We start from the raw sequence: 23,085 nt of genomic DNA on the forward strand, positions 1-23,085 counted from the left end.
TTCATCCAAGCACCTCTGTGCCGAAAAAATGGCATCAGAATGATATCTGAATGATTGCTTTTAGCTATCGTGCGTCTCGCTTGGGCCAATACATGTACGGACAAGTACTGTCCGCGCGCGAATTCCGTGCACGGCTGAGGAATGTTAGGAATGTTAGGCGTCATGACAGAGTGGTGTCATTTTGTATTTTGAAACTTAAATTAATTCAGTCACTTAAAATACACCAAAACAAATCATAAACAAAGGTAACAAACAGTCCAGTAAACATTAACATTAGCTCAACTTTTTACTTGTACGAGACGTGCTGTTTCAGAATTCGCTTAGCGTGCAACTCACAAATTTAATGCCTCATTACATAGCATTTAAATGCAAAGCCCGTAGAAAAAGGTAATTAAGCTAAAGAAATGCAGTGAAAACTGTACTGCGACCTTCGAAACCCATACAAAACCAACTTTAAAAAGCTAAATTAAACTGTACAGCAACGCAGCAAGGTACAGTTTTGTTTAAACAGTTGATGAAGATGGGACTTTTGAAAAGTACTGCTGAGATATAAGTAATCGAGTTTTTTGCGCTCGATCACGTATTTCAAGTAGTAGTTGGCTAATAACGACCAGATAGATATAGATATGGGTATTTTAGGTAGTTGGGGAGCCTGTTAATACCTTCATATACATATAATATCCATCATATACCTAATTTAATTAAGAATTTTTTTAACAATACCATCTCGTAAATATAATTTTGGTTGTCACGGAGGTCGATACTGATTTAACAATTTGATGAGGTTTCGATCTTGTTTTGACGATAATTCCTAGCGAATGCACTGAAAGTAAGAGTTTTGAATGACTTATATTGACCGGGATATAGACCGTGATTAACTTTTGTAGATTTGTATATCCCGGTGAATATAAGTGCACTGAAAGTAGTCTAATTAACTCATTAAACATCTCACAGATTAGAGTTTTGAATGATTCACGGTTAGTTTCACTAGACTTATATTGACCGGGATATAGACCGTGATTACCTTTTGTATTATTTGTACAAACACAAAATTACTATTATTACTATTATTATTAATTAGTTGTGTATTTATACAAAAGGTAATCACGGTCTATATCCCGGTCAATATAAGTCTATCTCACAGATTCTTTTGGCGCGTTGATTCATCCGATACAATTGATGCTGACTTGCTGACTGTACATTACTTATTCAGGTTTTGAACGCCCCAAGGCGTCCCAGTGTGTCAAATTGGAAGCAATTTGACACACTGGACGGATGTATTATAATAATATAGCGGCTTCTTATAATGTAGGCGGTTATGACAGTAGCCGTTGGACATTTTGTTTAAATTTAAAACCTGCAATTAACCGGGATTGTGTAAAGCTGTAATTGTGGACATTAATTAGAGTAAACATAGTGTTCAAATACTAGGTTCCTGGTGGATCCTACGTGTTCTCCTTCTTCTTCTTCTCGTGTCGATGGTTTTAGACTTTCCAACTATGCGGGACCAAAAGTTAGTAGTTAGTTTGTGCCGGTTCTAGCCCCTCCTCCTCCTCCCGTTCTAGACCAAAACTTTTCCGCTAGGGGGCGCCACTAGTTAGTTTGGCAAAGATCCGTCAGATGGCGCCACTAGTTAGTTTGGCAAAGATCCGCTAGATGGCGCCACTTGCTAGTTCCATAAAAGTCCGCCAGAGGCGCCACTAGTTAGTTCTAAAAATATCCGCTATGAAATGTATAGATGGCGCCACTTGTTAGTTCCGCAATGATCCCCGCTAGATGGCGCCACTGTGTATGTGTAAGAGCGCCTGTTGTTATTTTCATAGCAAATCCGTTAGATGGCGCCACTTGTGAGTTCCATACAAATCCGCCAGAGGCGCCACTAGTTAGTTTGGCAAAGATCCGTGAGATGGCGCCACTTGTTAGTTCCGCAATGATCACCGCTAGATGGCGCCACTTTGTATGCGAGTTATCGATTCGCTTAATGGTTCTCGATGAGATGTATAGATGTCGCTAGAGTCAGTGGACGTGGAAGTTTTAGTTCCAAAAACATCCGCTACAAAAAGGTATAGATGAGCTGCCGTCCGAGTAGTTCTAAAAAAGTCCGCATTTTACGACGTTTTGATCGCGTGGTTCATGCTCCACGTGGGTGATTGGATGCATAATAAAATAATGTATTCACTCACTAAACATTTTTATTTAGTCAATAGACAAAACTAAATTTATACCATATATATGTAAAATACAAAAAATATTATCAAATATTAAAATCTAAAACAAACACATGTAAAATTAGAATATAATATCTAACATAAATCTATAAATAAACTATAATATGCATCTATCTCCTTATGTCCTAATGCCAATGTTTGATGTGGTTTTGATGGGATTGGGAATCGCTTGTCATCATAATTCTTTAGAGCGATTTTGTTGACAGTTTGTGAATATAACTGATGACCTTTACTTCGTATAACATTCATGTTCCTATATTGAGGTGGAGCGTTCATTACACAGTTGTAAAAATCCTCACCTCGTACAGTTTTAGCTATGACATATTTTTTTATGCCCTTGATTTTTTTAATAACATTATCCTCTTCCTTCTCTCTACCCCCTATTTCCCCCATAAAAGCATTCTCTGCTTTCTCTATATAATAACATTTGGATCTTATCCCTATAAATTTAGAAATTATTCTCCCACTAACCTCATCCTTCATTTTTCCCAATACATTCTTATTAACTCTAGGTAAAGCGTAAATATTATCAATTTGCAAATCTGATGTATCGAATCTACCTTCTACATCCGGTTTGATATCCTTATAGAAATCATTAGTATTAATGTTATAGATGAATGAGTCTGTATCTGTGTATAATAGCTGTATATTTTCATTATATTTAGGTAGCATGTAATTATAATGGAAATCATACATATGGGTTTTACTTAGTTCTAAGACTGTAAACCCTACATATATAGGCTTATCATACTTTATACTATTTCTAGTCATTTGTATTATCGAGATATCATCACTGATTATGCATGAGCTATGAAAATTAAGACGACCGATTAGAGCGCGCGCACCTAACCGTCTTCCTTGACTCTCCCAAGCACTAACAACTCTAACATCCTGTCGTTTTTCAACGTTTTCCATAGTTTTACCAAAGACTGCATTGTTCATTAATTTATAAAAGTCTTTCTCAAACTTGTTTCTAGACTGTATTCTTTTATCTGTATTGAGATCAATGTACGATTTAAGCCATGGACGTTGAGTAAACTCGAGGATGCGGTGATTTTTTTTTACTTTCAATCCATGTCTTATAGCCTGTAGCAGATTTATATAATGAATTTTATAATTGCTTTTATCTTCTAGTGTAGCTAATAATTTCTTTGTTTTACTCATACCTATCGATGGAACCTTATTTTCAAGACAAAACGGGAGGTCGTTGTGTAAATCATGCAAGCTCGTAGGATACTCTAAATCTACTTCAAAAAAGTAACCCTTATCATTTTCAGGACATAATGTACTCATATCGAAACTGATTATTTCCTCTTGAGACAGCCAGCGAAAACTTCCTGTAGGCAAATACTGGGACATAGCCCATCCATATAAATTATTAGCATCTAAATAAACGATGTAATTGGAAGGTTTATCCGAATCATAATTTTTCATATATTTATTATTTACTACTGCATATTTCCCACAACACTGACTCAGCCCCCCTCGTATTCCAGATGAAATGAATTTTATCATAGATATGTCAGTAAGTAGTTCTAACTCGATTTTAGTATGCTTTAGCATAGAGTCCCAGCTGAGTCCGGGGGCGGTATAATAATGAGCCGGGTCAAGCTTATACGTCTTAAGACAAACATCACGGAAGTTCTCAAAAACTTCTGCCAATAACATGACGTCGGTCTTAAGGTAGTGGTCACTATACTCCCCCAGAGTTCCGATATTGAAGGCATCCCAAACATCTCGGGCATATTGGTAATCCTCATCGGAAATGGGGGAGCTGGCGAGGCTGTTATAGAAGGCAGTCACAGGAGGTAGTGAAGTTTCCTCAAGCTGGGCCCACCCTCGTACATACTCATATGGGAAAACCCCCTTGCGCGTGAGTAAATCTATTTTATCATGAGGGAAATGCGAGGTGATAATGCTAAATTGATTTTTTGGAAGGTTTTGCACTAATGTATCCAATGAGGATGCCATGAATCTAAAAGAGTCTATAAACCTAAGATCTAACTTTAGAACCTCACTCTTTAAACTAAGTGATATAAATTTCTCTTTATTCTGAGGTATAACATTAACATTATCATACTTTTTCAATGATTTAATTATAAAGTGTGAGTCATACCCACTGAAATTATGCATCACTATGGGGATTGCGTTAATAATCTTATAATTTAAGTTGCAGTTAGAATGTGCAGCGCCCCTAAACTCACCTGTGAGGTGACAATGATCACGTACCCTATCATCTCCTAACACACCCCCACAAATATGACAGTTTATAACAGATTGGAATTCTACCTGCTGCTCTCGTGTAAGAGAACGCATAGGTTCTATAGTATTAATCTTGTTTACAAATGGCACTAACTCTGTCTCTAATGATTTAATAAACTCTTTCGCACAGTCCTCACCGCGAAATGTAACATATTTCGATTTTGATTCATCATATGAGCATTTAATAAAATAACCAAAGCTATACGGTTCATGTGACTGATAGTCTAGAGTATATGAGGAAGATTGAGACGGCGAGCATGTAGGTATTATAGGCTTTAATAAAGCCTCGAAATCAGCATACACGACAACTGGTGCTCGTAATTGATTTCGAAAGTTTTTAAACTTTAATATATTATCCCCATCATTTGGTATAATTGTTTTAACATGGGAACAGTCATGTTTTATATGCTGCTTGAATTTAATTTCATTAGAAAAAGGTAAGAGACATCCATCACAAAACCACATCTTATGATGATGTCTTGAAAGCTGCGCGCTTATCAATCTACTTAAATTTTTTATCCAACAAAAGTGTTTCTTCTCACCATCTTCGATTATAAGCATATTTATATGACGGTCGCGTCGTTTTTTCGAATGATACACAGGTCCCGCTATTGACTCCTCAATGATTTCAAATACGTTTACACTTATATTATTCAATACTTCAAAACGTTTAATCCCACTCAATGACATGGGAAAAGACACTCCTTCAAGGTTTAGTATCTCCTTATAGTGGGGATATGATGTGGGGCGATCCACATGTTTATCACCAGGGTAGAGAGCACTAACAACGGCCCACGCAAAGCATGCGTTATCATCATTTTTAACATTAATACAGGCCTTCCTCGCTTGCACCCACTTTGGAAGGGGGATGTACGATGATCCTTGCAAGGGTTGATACTTATTAATATTCACTTCTAGATGCAACACTTTACTTATAGCCCACCCACTGTCACGTTCTTGAAAGTCTTCAGCCTTGACTCGGATCTCCTCCATAAACGATTGATATATTTTATTTATTTTGCTAGCATCTAATGAAATCACTTTATTCTTAGTATTGAAAGATTTCACCTCCTCCACCTCCTGATCATTATCATTAACCTTTATCCATTTACTGTATCGTCCGAAGAGTTCTAAATTCACCTTAACAGCGCTCTTAACCCTAGAAATGTTCTCCTCTATGAGGTTAATAACTCGCAGGCGTACACTCTCCATGAAATCTTCAGGAGTGAGATATTCATCCTTCGAAAACAGTCTATATGAGATTATCCGGCTCTTGAAAGCGGATGTTACTATTTCCGTATCTCCATCATACATCTCACATTTTAGACTCTGTTTATGCATTGCACTCTTCAGGTGATTATGTAATGACGTGACATCTGTTTCACATATATCACATTTTCGCTTTTTGGAGGTTGATGCGTCATCTTTAGCTCGTAGTGGTAGCTCTTCATCGCTAACTCGACTGCGTTTCTCCCCCAACCGCTGATATGAATTTTCACATTTGGCAGGTATATCTTGCTTTGGAAAGGTCTTATCACGTTTAGAACACGCTGACTTATCCGACTTTAAATGTTTCTTACAGTAAACCACATGTCGAAGCATGTTATCTTTCCGAGTAAAGTTTTGGTTACAATATTCACAAACAATGACCATGTTTACTTTTTACACATCTACATACACTCAGACTGACGAAATTATTATTAGCTGGAAATTATTTACGAGGTGCGGGGCGTGCCACGTGACGGCTGACTCGCAGGCAACTGGGCGTGCGTCTGCGGGGCGCGGGGAGCGGGGGACGTGGAAGTGTCTAGAAAGATGACGTAACTCAGGAATGCGGCGGTGAGGTGCGCTGGCACTGCCTGGTACACTCACATACACACACACACACACACACACACACACACACACAAATGTCGCGACGGCAGGTGCAGGACGGCGGGTGCCGCCCACGCACATATTATTATTATTATTGTGATTATTGCATCATCAATCAAAGACAAGTCAAAGAAGAGACTGCATTTTTTTTTTGCTTAAAGAATAATAAGGGTTTATGTTAAAATAAAAAAATTGGTTAGTTATTGATACTTTTTATTTTCATCAATCTTTAATCTATTCAATGAAAATATAGGTATTACACAAAATATCGGCTGCATAACACTTTATTTCAGAGTCGACAATATCGTTTACGTTGCACAAACTACTTATAATATTGCGTGCCTGCTGAATATTGGTGGGGTAATATATCTTGAAATGCTTTTTGAAAAAGTTGAGACGGTTCTCATATGTAGACTTTATCTTGTTCAAGTATCCGATACGTGCGTTAATACACTCCATAACACATTCGATAAGACTCCATTCCATGTGGTTAATCACCAAGGGGTGTGAGTTTGTCATAGATTCATCATCATCGTCACCGTCACATGTGAGTAAAAGCAACGGTACTGGAGAGATACACATCCGAAGACGATCGCACTGAAGCAGCTCTGGTGAAACACTCATTGGGTTATGAAAGTAGTTTCCAATTACATCAACTTTTTCCGCAAACATTGCATTCCATTCTTCACAGGTGAGTTCATATTGTCCATTAAAACTGACACAGGTATCTAATCTGATTTTAGCTTCAATAAACTGCAACTTTAAGTATACATGGATATTTTCAATCAGAGCACTTGCATCAGCAGGACAGCGTTTAAGATTGTAGACACTCTTGCTCAGCTCACAGCAACCGAAACCAACAACATTAGCAGCAGCAGCAGCAGCAGCACCGGAACAATCAATTGACGGTGTGTAAGAAGGTGAAAAAATGTTTGAATAATTCATTTTTTTAATTATTATTTTTTTAAAGCTCCAAGACACGTTTACAAGTGAAGACGGTCAATGGTCTACTGAATGATTTTACGCGTGGTACTGGTGAGTGCGTTGTACTCAAACAGTGAATCACTGATAATGAGACAGTATGCCGTGGTGTTAGCCGGCACGTTCCCTTTAAACTCCATTTCCAATTTAATATCAATAGCCCCAGCTCCCGAGTTGAAGCTGTCACACTGTCTTGACGTGTCGATGACTACCAATGGAGATTGTGTCTTGTAATGAGCATAATTTACTTGGGGGCTGGTATGATCACGGTTGTAGTAGGATAGTTGGAAATTGGTAAATGCGTCATATAAAAGCACATAGTTGTTTGTTTTAAATTCAGCCGAAAAGGAATCGTATGGATAATACTGTGCGTTCAAATACGCCCTGCAATTGGTGAGATTACAATGGTCGAATATACTCATATCTTTGCTCTTGTCGTTCCTACGAGCCGTTTGGAAACCAACAATGAGATAGCGAGGTTTCTCCAGCTGAGTACTCGTCTTGATGCACCAAATATGACGTTCTGAGGCAGGTAGTATGGGGTATTCATACAGCTCCCATGTGCGGAACGCTATCTGAACCGGTATGCTTCTCTCAACATACGACATTAAGCGCAGTTTCTCCTTGTCTGATACTTTTATGACAGGCATCCTCCATGTGACACGGGTGATTTCAATCTCACCATTTGGAACCGGCGGTTGCGGTACCGTGTTGGCATCAACGGCTGCTAAATCTAAACAGTTTACATCTGTACTGGCGCGATTCAATATCAACTCGTTTTTCCCATTCATTATAACCTTCTTATAGTCCTCGGCGAAACCCAAGATATGAGATAGTGGTATAGTTACAGTAAACTTGTCATGTATCTTTTTGGCGCCAACTTCCCACCCCGCCGTCTGAAGACTATGATCCATTTCCTTGGTGTAGGAGACTAGTCCCTTCATGGTGGACGTGATACCGCAGTTTCTCGCTTGATCAATCTCCACACCGTTCAATTCATAACGAATGTCTTGAAATAAAAATGCAGCACCATTGTTCACCAGTAGACATCCTTTCTCCACTGTGCCCTCCACTAATATTTGACTCTGACTCGGCAGTAGAATTAGATCTTGACGGTTGATACAAATGTGGATGTTGTCGTTATTTTTGAAAGAGTCATTATACGGAGTGTATGGGTGAAATTCTATACTTTCTATACTATCGTCGAATAACACCTTCTCCCCAATGTCTAATATAGATGACGAGGACATACTTTGAAACCGATACTCTGTAAAAATGCACTGTTTTCTCTAGTCAATTTCTTTGGTTGTTGTTGTTGTTTCTGTAGTGACTGGTGCAGCTGTCTCTTGTTAATACGACGATGACGATGAGGACGAAGAGTAGTAGTAGTAGTAGTTTTCTCAACGAGAGCAAGATCTCGACTAATTGTAGAGGTGTTGTTACCAGGGCTTTTATTGTTATGAATAATCATTTTACTTTTTACGAATATGCAAACGAAGTGCAATGCTTTCACCTCGAAAATTCACCGTATCACCGTGCTCGTTTACAATGCGCAAACCAATGTTTTGTATGCGAATGTTACTCTTCTTGACAGGCAGATATATAATGTTGGTGGGTTGTTCAATAATTTGATAGCCGGGCGGGACGTCAGGTGAAAACTCGTGTAAAACATGTGACGGCTTGTTGTTTACGAATGAGCCCTCCACAATGTTGCACTCTATTCTTATAGTGTTTGTTATGATTATGTTAATTGTTTTATCCGACCAATGTGCAGTTTTTGCTTTGAGCTTTTTCGGTGAATAACCAAACAGTGACCCTATGCTGTTTGGTTTGTCAAAGTGAATATCATACTTTGGCGAGAATATCATACACTTGGAGGTATTGTTATTTACCAAGATGTCTGCCACTGCCACCATTCCTTCACCCTCTGACCCTTTAGTCCTCTTTGACATTTCCTCCTTCAACAAGTGTATTATGCTGGAGAGCTCGTATGAACCTTCGGGAATTGCGATTATATCATCCCCATAGTGAAACAGATTATTGCTGTTATCAACATTGGGAATAGTGTTGAAAGTCTTAAAGTACACGAGAGCACACTCGTAAAAACCATCAATGTCCAATTCTAGAGCCGGTTGAAAGTCTACATTCAACACAGGCTCGTTACCGCTCACACTAATTGTGAATGATGTCATAGACATGATGATGATGATACCTGCTGACGTCTACCACGTTTAATGTAAGAATGAAACTACACATGTAATGCTCATGATATTTATTTAAAACAAACGCTTAGCATTGGTATATAGGAAATCCAAACACAAGTGTCCACAATTTACAGTATTAAATTTCTGCAATCGATTGTAATTATACTCTATTCGCACGTTGCGTTGTTGTTGTTGTTTGACATCATTTATATAATCAATAAACTCTCGAGGTGGCCTCAAATCACCAAAGCTATCAAAATATAGACAATAATCACCCTTTTTCGCATAGGCACACCAATGCGTACCTTCACCCCGCTGAGAGTCCAAATTGATAATACCAGTTTCATAATAGTGAGGTTTCTTTGGGAGATTATCTCGCATGAAAACACCTCTAAAGTAGGGGATTTTCACTCTATGTGCAAATCTCACAATGTCCACATCGGTGAGAGCTTTACCCATTGGGGGTAAATTTAATTTCTTGTTTTTTTTTTTTCATCGCCTCCATTAGCCGGTGTAATGTAGAGTCCCATTCCACGTTTATAAGGTGCTAAATATAAACCTCTACCGAAAATCTTGCTTTCGGTATTATTATTATTATTTCTCCTCTTTACCATTTCATAAATATTTTTAGCAACAGTGGTAACACCACCGGCCAAAGTTCCAGTGGCGGCTAAAGCACCCAGTAGCGGTATCAAAGCTGGCAGGAAACCGCCTCTCTTGGGTATCGGGATGACTCGCTGTTTGTGTTGTCCCTTGACAATTTTTCCTTTAACAAAATGTTTTGCCGCTTTTACACCCACTTTGAGTAGTGTATTAGTAGTTGTATCCTTCTTTTTCGCAATGTGTTTCTTTACAGCATCACGACTTGCTTTTATGACTTTTGATATGGGAATCATGCCCATACCGTGTTTAACTTTATACTTCATAATCTTATCTACCGCCAACGCGGCAATACGTTCACCAATTGGACGATTGTGGCCACCAAGCCAACGATTTTTAGCAGCTTTGGCCAATAGTAAATCTGCTTGATGTCGTCCCTCCAATGTCTTGTCACGCGAGTAGGCTATATCGTGTAATTTACAAGCTTCGTCAAGCGGATTCACACCGGGATCGTTGCGAGCCAATCTCTCCTTCAATCTAGTACCGGGACCGCAATAATTGTAACCGGGTATGTGCACTTCAAATGGTAGATTATTAATTAAACTATTTATTATACCACCACCGCTACAGCTATTATGAGGTTGCTGTCGTCTACGTCGTTTGGGATTATGTTTAACACTAACCCCACCAATGTGTGTTATCATCTCAAGTATCACTACTTGACTGTGCCGGTGATTATAAAGTATGCCTATATATATCTATATAATTTTTATACTTTTGGACATGTGAATGTGTATAAAATACACGTCCTTACGATTTGGTACATCACACTGAAATGAAGCTTAAAAAACAAAACACGTCACTCGCTATTAAAGATTGGAGTGTTGTGCTGGATGACAATGTAAAAGCACATGATCAAAACTCTTTTAAACATGGCTCGTTGCTGGCGAATAACATTAGATGTCTCATCTGTGGACCTTCCAATTGTGGCAAGACAAATGTTTTGTTGTCTCTACTCTTACATCCGAACGGTGTAAAGTTTCATAATGTGTATCTGTACTCGAAATCATTGAATCAACCTAAATACAAGTTTCTGGGTAAAGTTTTAGAGCAGGCGGGTGACATGCCGTTTCACACGTACAATGATAAGAGTCAAGTCGTCCCACCGGAAGAAGCCGCCGAGGACAGCGTCATTGTATTTGATGATGTGGCTTTGGAAGATCAAGATGCCATTCGTCAGTACTTTGCAATGGGACGTCATCGTTGGTTGGATTGTTTCTACTTGTGCCAGACATATAGTAGGATACCTAAACAGTTGGTACGTGACAATGCCAATCTTATATTGCTATTCAAGCAGGACGAGTTGAATTTAAAACATGCCTATGACGATCACGTAAACACCGATATGAGTTGGGAAAAGTTTAAGGAAATTTGTCGCGAGTGTTGGCAGAAAAAGTACACTTTTTTAACAATCGACAAGGAGAGAGACATTAACAAGGGTCGATATCGTAAAGGATTTGACGTTTTCATTATTGTATAAAATTTAGTGTCATCTCCGGTTTATTATCAGTTTTATGCGGTCAGCTACTGAGGACGAACCTCTATTAATTTACATTAGCAACGGTGCACTTGTACTAAAAAAGAAGAAGAAGAAGACATGTTTGGTAACAAAAAGTTGAAACGGAAACTCGTAGACTCCATTGAGAGTGTAAAGAGAAAAGTAAAAGCGTTGCGAGCAGATAAGACGTCGCTCGACACTTCGCTAGCGCAAACCTTTGAACCAATTACAAAACCGCTCAATGTTTTGATGAATAAAGCTTTAGAGTCAAAGGGTAATAATAAGAATGATAATGGTGACAATGCCAAACCCACAGTAATGAATTACCCTCATCATCCTCATCCTCCCTTGATAAATACCTCCACACCATTACCACAAGGATCACGTAAAAGGAAATATCTAATCAAAACCGAAGAGCCCAATAGTAAACTACTCAAGTACAGTAATAATCTTTTAAAAAAAACACAACAGTTTGCTGATGATGATGATTATGATTCGAATGATTTTAATGATGATGATGATGATGAAGAAAAAGATGATGGAACAAAAACAGAGGGAGATGAAGAGCTTACGAGTAGCGATAATGATGATGATGATATGAAGTCGGCTCTTGACATTGACGCTGATGAAGGTGGTGGTGGTAATAATAGTAGTATTGATGATCTACAAAACAAATATATTAAACATCTTATTAAAACGCCAAAAATACCATTTGGTGTTTATCTCGAGGATGATAAAATGCATATTGGTAATAGTCGAGTTAAAATCATTGATGACGTGTTACATGTTAAACATGCACGATTCACCATGACTCCTGGACTGTTGGAACTCATCTTTAAAAGACTACCAAACAAGCATATTGTTTCGAGAAAAGATGTAGAGGATTACAATAAGATTTTAGACATGACAAACGCTCATCGTAGAGGATTCTCACCAAACGGTCAATTGAGTGGAGATAGAAGTTTAAAGTATCAACGCTACATTAAACAACTACAAGAATCAAAGAAACATAAAGGAGGTGGATGTTTGAACTCTGGTAAAAGGGATTTATTAACAACTAAAACTTTTTATCCGAAAACTGATTACATCTATTGGGATGATCCAAACGAACTGGTGAGTCGTTTACAGCTTTTGATAGCATCACAGAGTGCTGGCAACACCTCTCATTCGAACGAGATCAATGCAATCGTTGAGGAACTGACTGAGAGCGGTATAGTTTTAAAGTAAGAAAACTGACCCTCTTCTGTTGGCTGTTTTTTTTTTTAAACCTGTTATCTAATAAAACAGACCTGTTTTGTATCCAAGCCTCCCCACACGTACACGCCCCTTGTTATAAATACGGATGAGGACTCTCTCCATGGTTCACTTTCACAATGCCTCTTAACAAGTTTGGACAATACTTGGGTAGCGAATCTACAATCCGTGACGACATAAAAGTGGAACGAGATTTGGTAAATTTTGAAAATAGACGAGTGGCGGGAATTCACAAGTCTTTTCTCAAAACTGATGCCATATGTAGAGCTGAACTAGATGAACAAGTGGTATTTTTAAACGCAAAGCTAAAGGCAAATGTTAAAGATTTAAAAGATTTACGGTTCAAGCTTGAAAAATTATCACAAAGAATTGCTACACCACAACCACAAACACCATCGGAAGCGGCAGCGTTTCCAGGAAAGCGTATTATATTGAAGAAAAATGAGTAAAGCTCAAGTAGTAGACGAGATACATAAGTATGCGAGAAAAACATTTCCACGTCGTCGATTCGTTCAGAGGGGGCTCGATGACACGTGGCAGATTGATCTAATTGATATGCAAAAGTACTCCAAGTATAATAACAACTATAAATACATTCTAGTGTGTATTGATACCTTTTCAAAGTACGCTTGGATGCAACCGCTAAAATCTAAAAGCGCTGAACATGTTACAAAGGCAATGAGCAGAATTTTGAGTCAAGTCGGCAGAAAGCCCAAGAATATTCAATCAGATGATGGGAAAGAGTTTTTCAATGTCAAATTTCAATTGCTCATGAATCGTCATCACATCAATCACTACTCTACCTATAGTGCGATGAAAGCTTCCATAGTGGAAAGACTAATTAGAACCTTAAAACATTGGATTTGGAAACAATTTAGCTTGAATGGTTCATACAAATGGCTACAACTGATAAGCCAAGTGGGATATTGTTACAACAACAAACTGCACCGCACTATCGGTATGGCGCCGGCGAGTGTGAATAAAAACAACTCTAAACAGTTGTTACATAAAGTCTACAATCACATTAAAATCAAACCTCATGCCAAGTTCAAGGTGGGTCAACATGTGAGAATTAGTAAATATAAATCCACTTTCGCCAAAGGCTACATAGGCAATTGGACTACGGAGATATTTACAATAACTAAAGTGCAAACTACGAATCCAGTGACATATTTACTTCAAGACGCTAATCACCAACCCATCTCTGGATGTTTCTACGAACAAGAGTTGCAGAAAACTAAACACAATGACATTTATCTAGTGGAAAAAGTTTTGAAACGTCGTGGAAATAAAGTGTATGTAAAATGGCTCGGCTTAAATGAAAAGAGTTGGATAGATAAAGATAACATTGTCTAAGTTTTCCTTTTTCTCAATAAATATTTATCTACTCTAAGTCAATGAGGTTTCATTCAATAAAAACATCTCTATATATATATATTTATTTTATAATTGTGTAGTACCTATTTATACATTCGCAGCGAGCTAGCAATTTAAAATTAAACAATTAGAATGGAAAAAAAAAACATCTATATCTGTACGAGGACTCTTACACACATTCATAATCACCGGAAGCTATTATATTCGGACCTACCACACAAAATATAACATTGATCAAACAATTAAAAGATTTCATATTGAACACTGCACGTGAAAAAAGTTCCGCTTTAACACCGCCTAATAACACAATCCAGTCTTGATAGTTGATTTGAGCGTCTTCTACAATCTCTTCCACTGTATCGTTTAAATCATACCACATTACAATTAACCAGTAAACATGACAATCGTCTGCATGGTGACCTTCGAAATATATACGTTTCAACAATTTCGCTACTTCCCCTCTAAATGTGTGTAATACCATGGGCAGGCGCCATCTTTTAATCAGAGTATTGTCCTCGAACGCTTTTAGCCACTTGATTTTCATTTCATCACTGCTGCTGCTGCTGCTGGTATCGCTCTCGGTATCGCAGCAGTACATGGCCCCATCGTCTTGTGCTTTTGTTGTTGTTGTCATCGGTTGTGCTGCTGCTGCTGCTGCTGCTGCTGGTGGCGATTGAGAAGTGGAACTGCTACAGCCACTGCCGCCGACGCCGCCGCCGCCTGTTTTAATGGTGGACAACCAGCACTGGCAGCACCAAGTGGTGGTGGTGGTGGTGGTGTTGGTACCGTCAGTCGTGTCAGCTGCAGCTGGGGAAGATATAATACAAAATATTGTAATTATTTATATTAAAAGTAAGCAAGTGTAAAAGTGATAGATTTTCAAATTACATAGAACAGAGTTTAAATACTCAACATGTTAGTACAACTTGTATATAATTGAAATAAAAACTTACATTTGGCATGTGATGAAGCTTGCAGATCCATCGTTATTGACTATAACGCGATATTCGTTGTGACACTGTAGTAGTAGTAGTAGTAGTAGAATATGGTAGTAAGATGACTGTTTTATAAAAATATTGTTTACGAATCGCGAGCTCAAACGACACCGTACGGCGTGACGTGGCGTGAGGTTGGCTGGCCGACAACAACTGGTCGAGAGAATAACTTGCGTCATGCGCCGGGTGTCTAGACGCATGACGTAATCATGGAATGCGTACGCGGCTGAGTGGGCGTAGGGGGCGGGGTGTCTGGGTGCATACCTCATTTGCACGTGTCACTGCTGTGATGCCACATTCCGACATTCCAGTAGGACTCGCTGCAAATTTCACACAACGCCTAGTCCTACTATGATTCTGCTGCTGCTGCTCACATATAGTCTCGAAATTTGAACCTGTTATACAGTGACGAGGTGGCCTAAGGGTTCATCATCATGAATGAGAGACGTTAGCCCGGTTAGCTAAAGAATAGCGCTGGTTCGAATCCGACCTTAGCCACTGTGCATGGATGCGCCACCCCGTCACTTTTTTGTTTTTTTTTTTCTTTATAAACTTAGCTTACAAAGTGTACTCAGTGCTGCTAGCGAGCGCCATCTATACATTTCTTAGCGCACTTTTGAAACGTAGCTTCCTCTAACGGATCTTTGCCTAACTAGCTGCGGACTTTTTTAGAACTACTCGGACGGCAGCTCATCTATACCTTTTTGTAGCGGATGTTTTTGGAACTAAAACTTCCACGTCCACTGACTCTAGCGACATCTATACATTTCTTAGCGCACTTTTGAAACGTAGCTTCCTCTAACGGATCTTTGCCTAACTAGCTGCGAACTTTTTTAGAACTACTCGGACGGCAGCTCATCTATACCTTTTTGTAGCGGATGTTTTTGGAACTAAAACTTCCACGTCCACTGACTCTAGCGACATCTATACATTTCATCGAGAACCATTAAGCGAATCGATAACTCGCATACAAAGTGGCGCCATCTAGCGGTGATCATTGCGGAACTAACAAGTGGCGCAATCTGACGGATCTTTGCCAAACTAACTAGTGGCGCCTCTGGCGGATTTCTATGGAACTCACAAGTGGCGCCATCTAACGGATTTGCTATGAAAATAACAACAGGCGCTCTTACACATACACAGTGGCGCCATCTAGCGGGGATCATTGCGGAACTAACAAGTGGCGCCATCTATACATTTCATAGCGGATATTTTTAGAACTAACTAGTGGCGCCTCTGGCGGACTTTTATGGAACTAGCAAGTGGCGCCATCTAGCGGATCTTTGCCAAACTAACTAGTGGCGCCATCTGACGGATCTTTGCCAAACTAACTAGTGGCGCCCCCTAGCGGAAAAGTTTTGGTCTAGAACGGGAGGAGGAGGAGGGGCTAGAACCGGCACAAACTAACTACTAAAGTTAGAAACATTTATCGCCCTGTCTGTCGCATCACGGAGGTAGGAGGTAATAAACTTATTTTGCTTTAGAACTGCAAAATTGTAATGAAAGTCACACCGGAAAGGAAATATACCGGAGGTTTACGGTACGGGATAATGTAGTATATGTACGAGAAACGATAGTAAAACGTACCGTAAACTCAGGTAACTTTAGTCCACAACTTACAACTATGGTCCAAATTCAAGTTCCAGTAAAATATGTATATATATTTTACAAATTATGTTGAGTATATAATATAGAAATAGCATTAGTATATATACAGACACACAGACAGACAGACATACGGACAGACGGACAGCGGAGTCTTAGTAATAGGGTCCCGTTTTTACCCTTTGGGTACGGAAGCCTAATAAAAAATCATGTTTAAAGCGCCGCCTTCAGAAACTCTTTTAGACATTTTTTCCTCTAAACACACACCAAAATCGAAAATTGCCCATCACAAATATAACCATTCCGAACTTTTACGAGCCATAAAAAAGACCAACGAATAAAGTGATGATACAGTTGAAGAAATGTGCTTAGTTCGCCCTCAGTATGTGGGTCCCGGCACATAAGTCTCTGGTCCCTGGGGCTGCGACCTTTGCTGATCTATTGCCAACTAACTTTACGGTGAAATTTTGCTTCAATGTTATTGATTCGGGGAAATATTTTGGCTGAGAGAGTCTGAAATATTGTTTTAGTAAATTCCGAGGAAATAGACGCAATTGCTTGTTTAAATGAGACATACTGACATCAGTAATTAATTCAAATTTATTATATTTCTTTAGTTTTTCGTTAAAGAAATATAATAAATTTGAATTAATTACTGATGTCAGTATGTCTCATTTAAACGAATCCGTATGGTTCGCGGATCTATACTTCCTTTTCTTGGACATTTAAGTGATAGTGACGTCTTTAAACTTTTAAAAATCATCGTCGGCTACTGAAATATACAAAACCTGCTTAATTTAAATCTGTGTACAGTCCCCCCCTACAAATAAGTTTATATGCAGGGGGTTCAGTTATCTCTGCAGCTTACCTACTGTATGGTATGGTAACCAACTCACCCAACACATAATCCTAACCAGCACAACTTCTAGCTTCAACAGCGTCTAATTCCTCAACAACTTCATATTAATCTGGCCACCAACTTCGTTACGTGGCCACCTAGGTTCCAGAACTGAATGTACTACAAAGCCAAATTTAATACCTTACATGCACTGCGAAGCCTTGCAGCGTATTAACGTGATGTAATTAAATTCCGTAGGTAAACTTAGGAGAAATTGAAATGGGTCACTTTACCGATTTTTTAAGGTGATTCCAAAATTCTGCGTCTTGTAACTGTCTGCGTGAGATTATTCTGATGATCTACACACACACACACTATCACACACTATCTTCATACCCAATATAAAATTAAAATCACTCAAAGTTAATCTGAAAAAGCTTTGGCTTTCCCACGAACTGTGATTTGGTTGAGTGCTAATATATATATTTTATTTATATATAGCATTATGCAATAAAATAAATATGTACTAGCATACATAAATATATAGTACTAAATAAATATTAAATAAATATATATATATATATATATATATATATATATATATATATATATATATATAATACATCAATAGCATTATGCAATAAAATAAATATGTACTAGCATACATAAATATATAGTACTAAATAAATATTAAATAAATATATATATATATATATATTTATTTAATATTTATTTAGTACTATATATTTATGTATGCTAGTACATATTTATTTTATTGCATAATGCTATTGATGTATTTTAGTTATTCGTAGACGTTAATATTGTAGTTTTCCTTTTTAAATATTATTGTACGTTCTGTAAGTTTGTCTATCTATCTAATTCGAATTTTCCACTCATTTACTCTAAGGTTAGCTGGAAGAAATCCCTTATAGGGATAAGCTCGCCTTTGTACCTAAATTTATATGAATTTCATGTTAACAATTTTTGTTTTGTACAATAAAGTGATTTACTACTACTACTACTATAATTTATTTACCCATTTAAATTTATGTTATATGATAAAGTATGACTTGCATACGAAAGGAAACTATGTTGTACAACTGGTACCCCGCGATACAGGTGCAACCTAGTGCGGGGGGCCCCTGGTAACTATGTTTTGTAAAACTGTTTGAGTAATAAACTATTCTATTCTATGCTATCTAAATCAGTTCCGCGGTTTTAGCTTGAAGAGACAACAGACAGACAGATAGACAGAGTTATTTTCGCATTTATAAAATTAGTACCTAGGGATAGGGATAACATTAGTAGGGATTGAATGTAGAGGCCACAGAAAAACTTGACAAGTTTTTTTAAGTTTTACCTATTTGGACAATGTTAAATTTCAATTTATTTATTCAAAAGACAAAAATGGCCCATAATGGTAAGTAACAATTAAGATTAAAAACTAAGTGTTAGTGGAACAAAAAAATCGGCCAAGTACGAGTCGGACTTAATACAAGACCCATCGTATTTGAAGTGTCAACCCTTTACTTTACTTTAGCAAATACCTAATGCACGATTCTTAACACTTCCAAACTTTGATTCCATTATTTCAACTAAATATTTAGACAAATAAATCAATGCCCCTCAAAACTAAACCCTATCTCTGTTAACATAACGTTCTATTTTCATTACATTTCGATACAGTCGTGAGCTTACAACGGTTACGGCCCCAAATGCACCAAATAGGCCGATTCTGATTCCACAATTCGATATAGTTTTCATCTTATTTTGATACCTCGAGTCGTGTCATAATAAAGCTTGGCAAAAATGCTTACAAAACTTCGCCTCAAATAGCATGAAAATCATACTCCGCATTTAGGATTTGGCATACATTTTAGTATAGGTAACAAAAAAATCATAATAAAACCGTGGCAGTGTAATGCAATGCTGGTGTTGTAATTGGTGCTCACGGTCAAGGTCGTCTCAAAATAAAAACCATATCAATTTTTAAAAAGTAGAATCCGTCTCCAGGGCCGGAATTAGTCCTCGTTTCACAGACAATAAATTTAATAGAGACCGGCGTACGCTTAGGGATAGGCAAAAGGACGGACGCAGCGTTGGAAGACTGCACTGTGAATTTCAAATGGAAGTGTAAGTACAGAGAAACCATAAATTAGAGGTTCTAATATCAGCATAATATTTTTAATAATGTAAATCAGCCAGAAAAACTATGTTCTCCCAGAAATCAACAAAAGTTGTTTTAAGGCATAGGTTGTTGCTGAACTACGAACGTGAGTGGTTAATAAATGGGAAACTCGAGCGCTGCTAGAATTTTAAGGAATGCGGGTTAAAGAAACTTTGCTAGCGAGTGAAACACAATGTTAGCGACGCTCTAACACGACAGTAGATGATTCTAAGTTAATTTAAATCGAATAGTTTAAGATTGTATTCTTAATAAAGATTTTATCGTTTAGGTAGGCAAATTCGCTCTAGATTGTTATTAGTTCGTAAGTAACATGTATATACGCGTTATTTTATAGCCTAGGATTAGTTATGTATCTAGGTTTCATTCGATTTCATAAGAAAAGGTCAAATTATTTCCCTTGAATTCCTAATCCCATAGTAAAAAGAGTGAGATAAAGCATTAGAAAGAGATTAGAATGTAGATTCGTTAATTGGCTCACGAATTATAGCCAATCATAAGAAAATGTAGACAAGGATAGGTAAGAATGAGCAGGACGCACGATCAACTTCTCATTGGTCACACAAAATCCGCCGAGCATTTCGATATCGCTCAGATTTTACTATGGAGTTAGTACGTTCGATCAAATATCACGTAAATTATAAATATCCGACCATAATAATGTATGTAGAAATCGTAGAGAATAATATCGTTTATCGATCAGTGCAGGTACTATTGTCATAGGCCTAGCCAAAGTATTGTATTCGGCCAGCGAAAGGGCAAAAAACCCGCGCTATTGTCCTCGACGCGAGCGGACAATAGCTCGTATTGTGTGAGTATTACCGAGCAGAACAGAAGAGATTCGCTAATCGAGAAGCCTAATGGTTTAGATGTTAGGATACATAAGTTTTAATTCGATAATTACGTGATTAATTAAGTAAACATAATGTAAGCGATAACGAGATAACTAAAATCGAGGCGATGACGGCCGGATAGCGTCATTAGCCAATCAGAGCCCTTCGAATCGAACGAATGGAAATCGATCTTATCTCCTTATCGTAGGAGCTTTCCTTTTCTTAAATTTTCGTATAAATACAGGGAAGGACGACTGGGAAAGCACAGTATCGGAAAAGCAGCTTCTACTATCAAAAAGTCCTCAAGAAAACCTGAAGAAGTTTAAAGTGCTCAGTCGTTCTACTCTCAGTTACCGTGTTAGGAGTATTTTTATACCTTGTACCGCGATTAATAAAAGTCAGTTTTTACAAGTGTCGTAATTAGTTTAATTCGAATTCGTGGATAGTTATCCTGGTCCTTCGAGGGTGAGTCGGCGTGGGAACGGACACGTCTCGGCAGTACGAGTGGCGGCGGCAGGGCGTGCCAGCGACCAGACTCTACAACTGAGCTCCGGAGGCTATAGTGCGTCGCGGATTGCATTATTTTCTGGTCCTTCGAGGAGCCGGATTTCCTGTCAGCCCATCGAGACGTCGTGTTCAAGCCCATGTCTCTCAATATGGTAAAAACGAGGTCGAAGTCAGCGTCGCGGATCGACGAAGACAGGCAGCGCTTCCTAGACGAGGGCGCGGCGGCGGCTCAAGCGCGTGAGCTCGCCCGCGTAGCTGCAGAGAGGGCCGGAGGCGCCGACGCGGAGCGTCTCTCCCCTCCACCGGCCGAGTCGACCGGCGCAGAAAGGACCAATCAGCGCGCTGCGAGTGCCGAGCCGCTCGGCGCAGCGGCCGCGCTACCACCGATCGAACCCAGGTTTGGGGACTTACCGAGGCCACCGAGGTCTCCATCGCAAGATACAATGATGCTGTGGAGCAAGGATCTCAAGAAGCGCTTACGGCGTCTATCGAGACCGACACCGATACCGTCACGTCATCCGAAGACAGTCACCAGAGACTATACGACGTCACAACCGCAGGTAACTCCTAGGGAGGCAAGCACCCCGTATGCCCCTACCCGCTCTCATTCCGTGCGTTCGTGCGCGAGTACTATCGTCGAAGCCAGAGTCTCCCAGATCGAGTTGGAAGCGGACGAGCGGCTAGCGGCGATCAAGAAAAAGGAGTTACAACTCGAAGCCGACTTAATTCGTAAGCGGCTAGAAACCCAGAAGCTGCAAATACGTGCAGAAGGTAGTACGACCGACGCGGTTTCCGATCCAGACGACATCGAGCCGCAAAAACAAAGAAGAATCCTTAAGTGGATGGACGAATCGCAGGACAAGACACGAACCGAGCCCGTCAAGTCCAACAAAAGGTTAGCCAACGAGCCACCGCCAGACTACGACACTCCCAGGCGACCTACGCAGGCGGAGCGGCATATTCGACGTCGCTCACCGAGCCGCGAGGATCGTCGGCGATCGTTATCGCCACCGGACGAGCCCCGTACGCCGCACACGGCACGTACGCAGCTCACGAACGAAGGTACGGTTGCGGAGTCTATGCTGCAGTTATTCGAGAGAATGCAAATGGCGGCTCGTCCGGCACCGAAAGATATATTCGAGTTGCCCCACTTCTACGGCGATGTAAGTGAGTGGCGAAGTTTCTACAATACGTACACCGAGACGTCGAAGAGATACAAGTTTACGGACTACGAAAACGTCGCGAGACTGCGTATGGCGTTACGCGGGGACGCGAAGACGTGCGTGTCACACGTCCTATCGACCGCTACGAAACCAGACATGATAATGCGGATATTGAAGAAGCAGTTTGGCCGAAGCGAAGTGCTTTTGGACAAGGCGATCGAAGATTTGCGAAGACTGCCGCAGTTGGGACCGAGCGCGAACGATCTCAACACTTTCGCAATCAAGATTATGAACATAGTGTCAACAATCATAGACGTCGACCGAAGACACTATGCCGATAATCCGATGCTCATACGAGAAGTCACGGACCGATTATCGCCTCATTTACGCAGCAGATGGTGCGACTATGCAGCCAGGCATCGGGACATCGACAATCCGGAGATTCTACAACTCGCGGATTTCCTGATGGAGGAGAGCGAGCAAGAGATGTCGTTCTGTCACGCTCGCGCGGCCCCGAGGCGCGCGCAGACCCCGTATGCACCGCCGCACGCGCGCGCGACCGGCGCTCGACTGACTGCATCCGCGCCGCGCTACCCCACTCCGGCTACCGCGAACGCGAG

The 23,085-nt window shown here is 39.6% G+C and overlaps 1 protein-coding gene across 1 annotated transcript; it reads right to left on the reverse strand.

Annotated features, from left to right (window-relative positions):
• Nucleotides 1–7,372: 7,372 nt before the first annotated feature.
• On the reverse strand, nt 7,373–8,596 carry LOC134744957 (uncharacterized). The gene has a single exon (XM_063678903.1). It carries the CDS (start codon nt 8,594–8,596, stop codon nt 7,373–7,375), a length of 1,224 nt encoding a protein of 407 aa, XP_063534973.1.
• Nucleotides 8,597–23,085: the final 14,489 nt, after the last annotated feature.

This window comes from Cydia strobilella, chromosome 10 (genome assembly GCF_947568885.1).
Source record: "Cydia strobilella chromosome 10, ilCydStro3.1, whole genome shotgun sequence".
Classification (NCBI taxonomy): Eukaryota; Metazoa; Arthropoda; class Insecta; order Lepidoptera; family Tortricidae; genus Cydia; species Cydia strobilella.

Bases quoted from the DNA above. Each gene is read 5' to 3' on its own strand.
- LOC134744957 (XM_063678903.1), bottom strand. From the start codon at position 8,596: ATGTCCTCGTCATCTATATTAGACATTGGGGAGAAGGTGTTATTCGAC.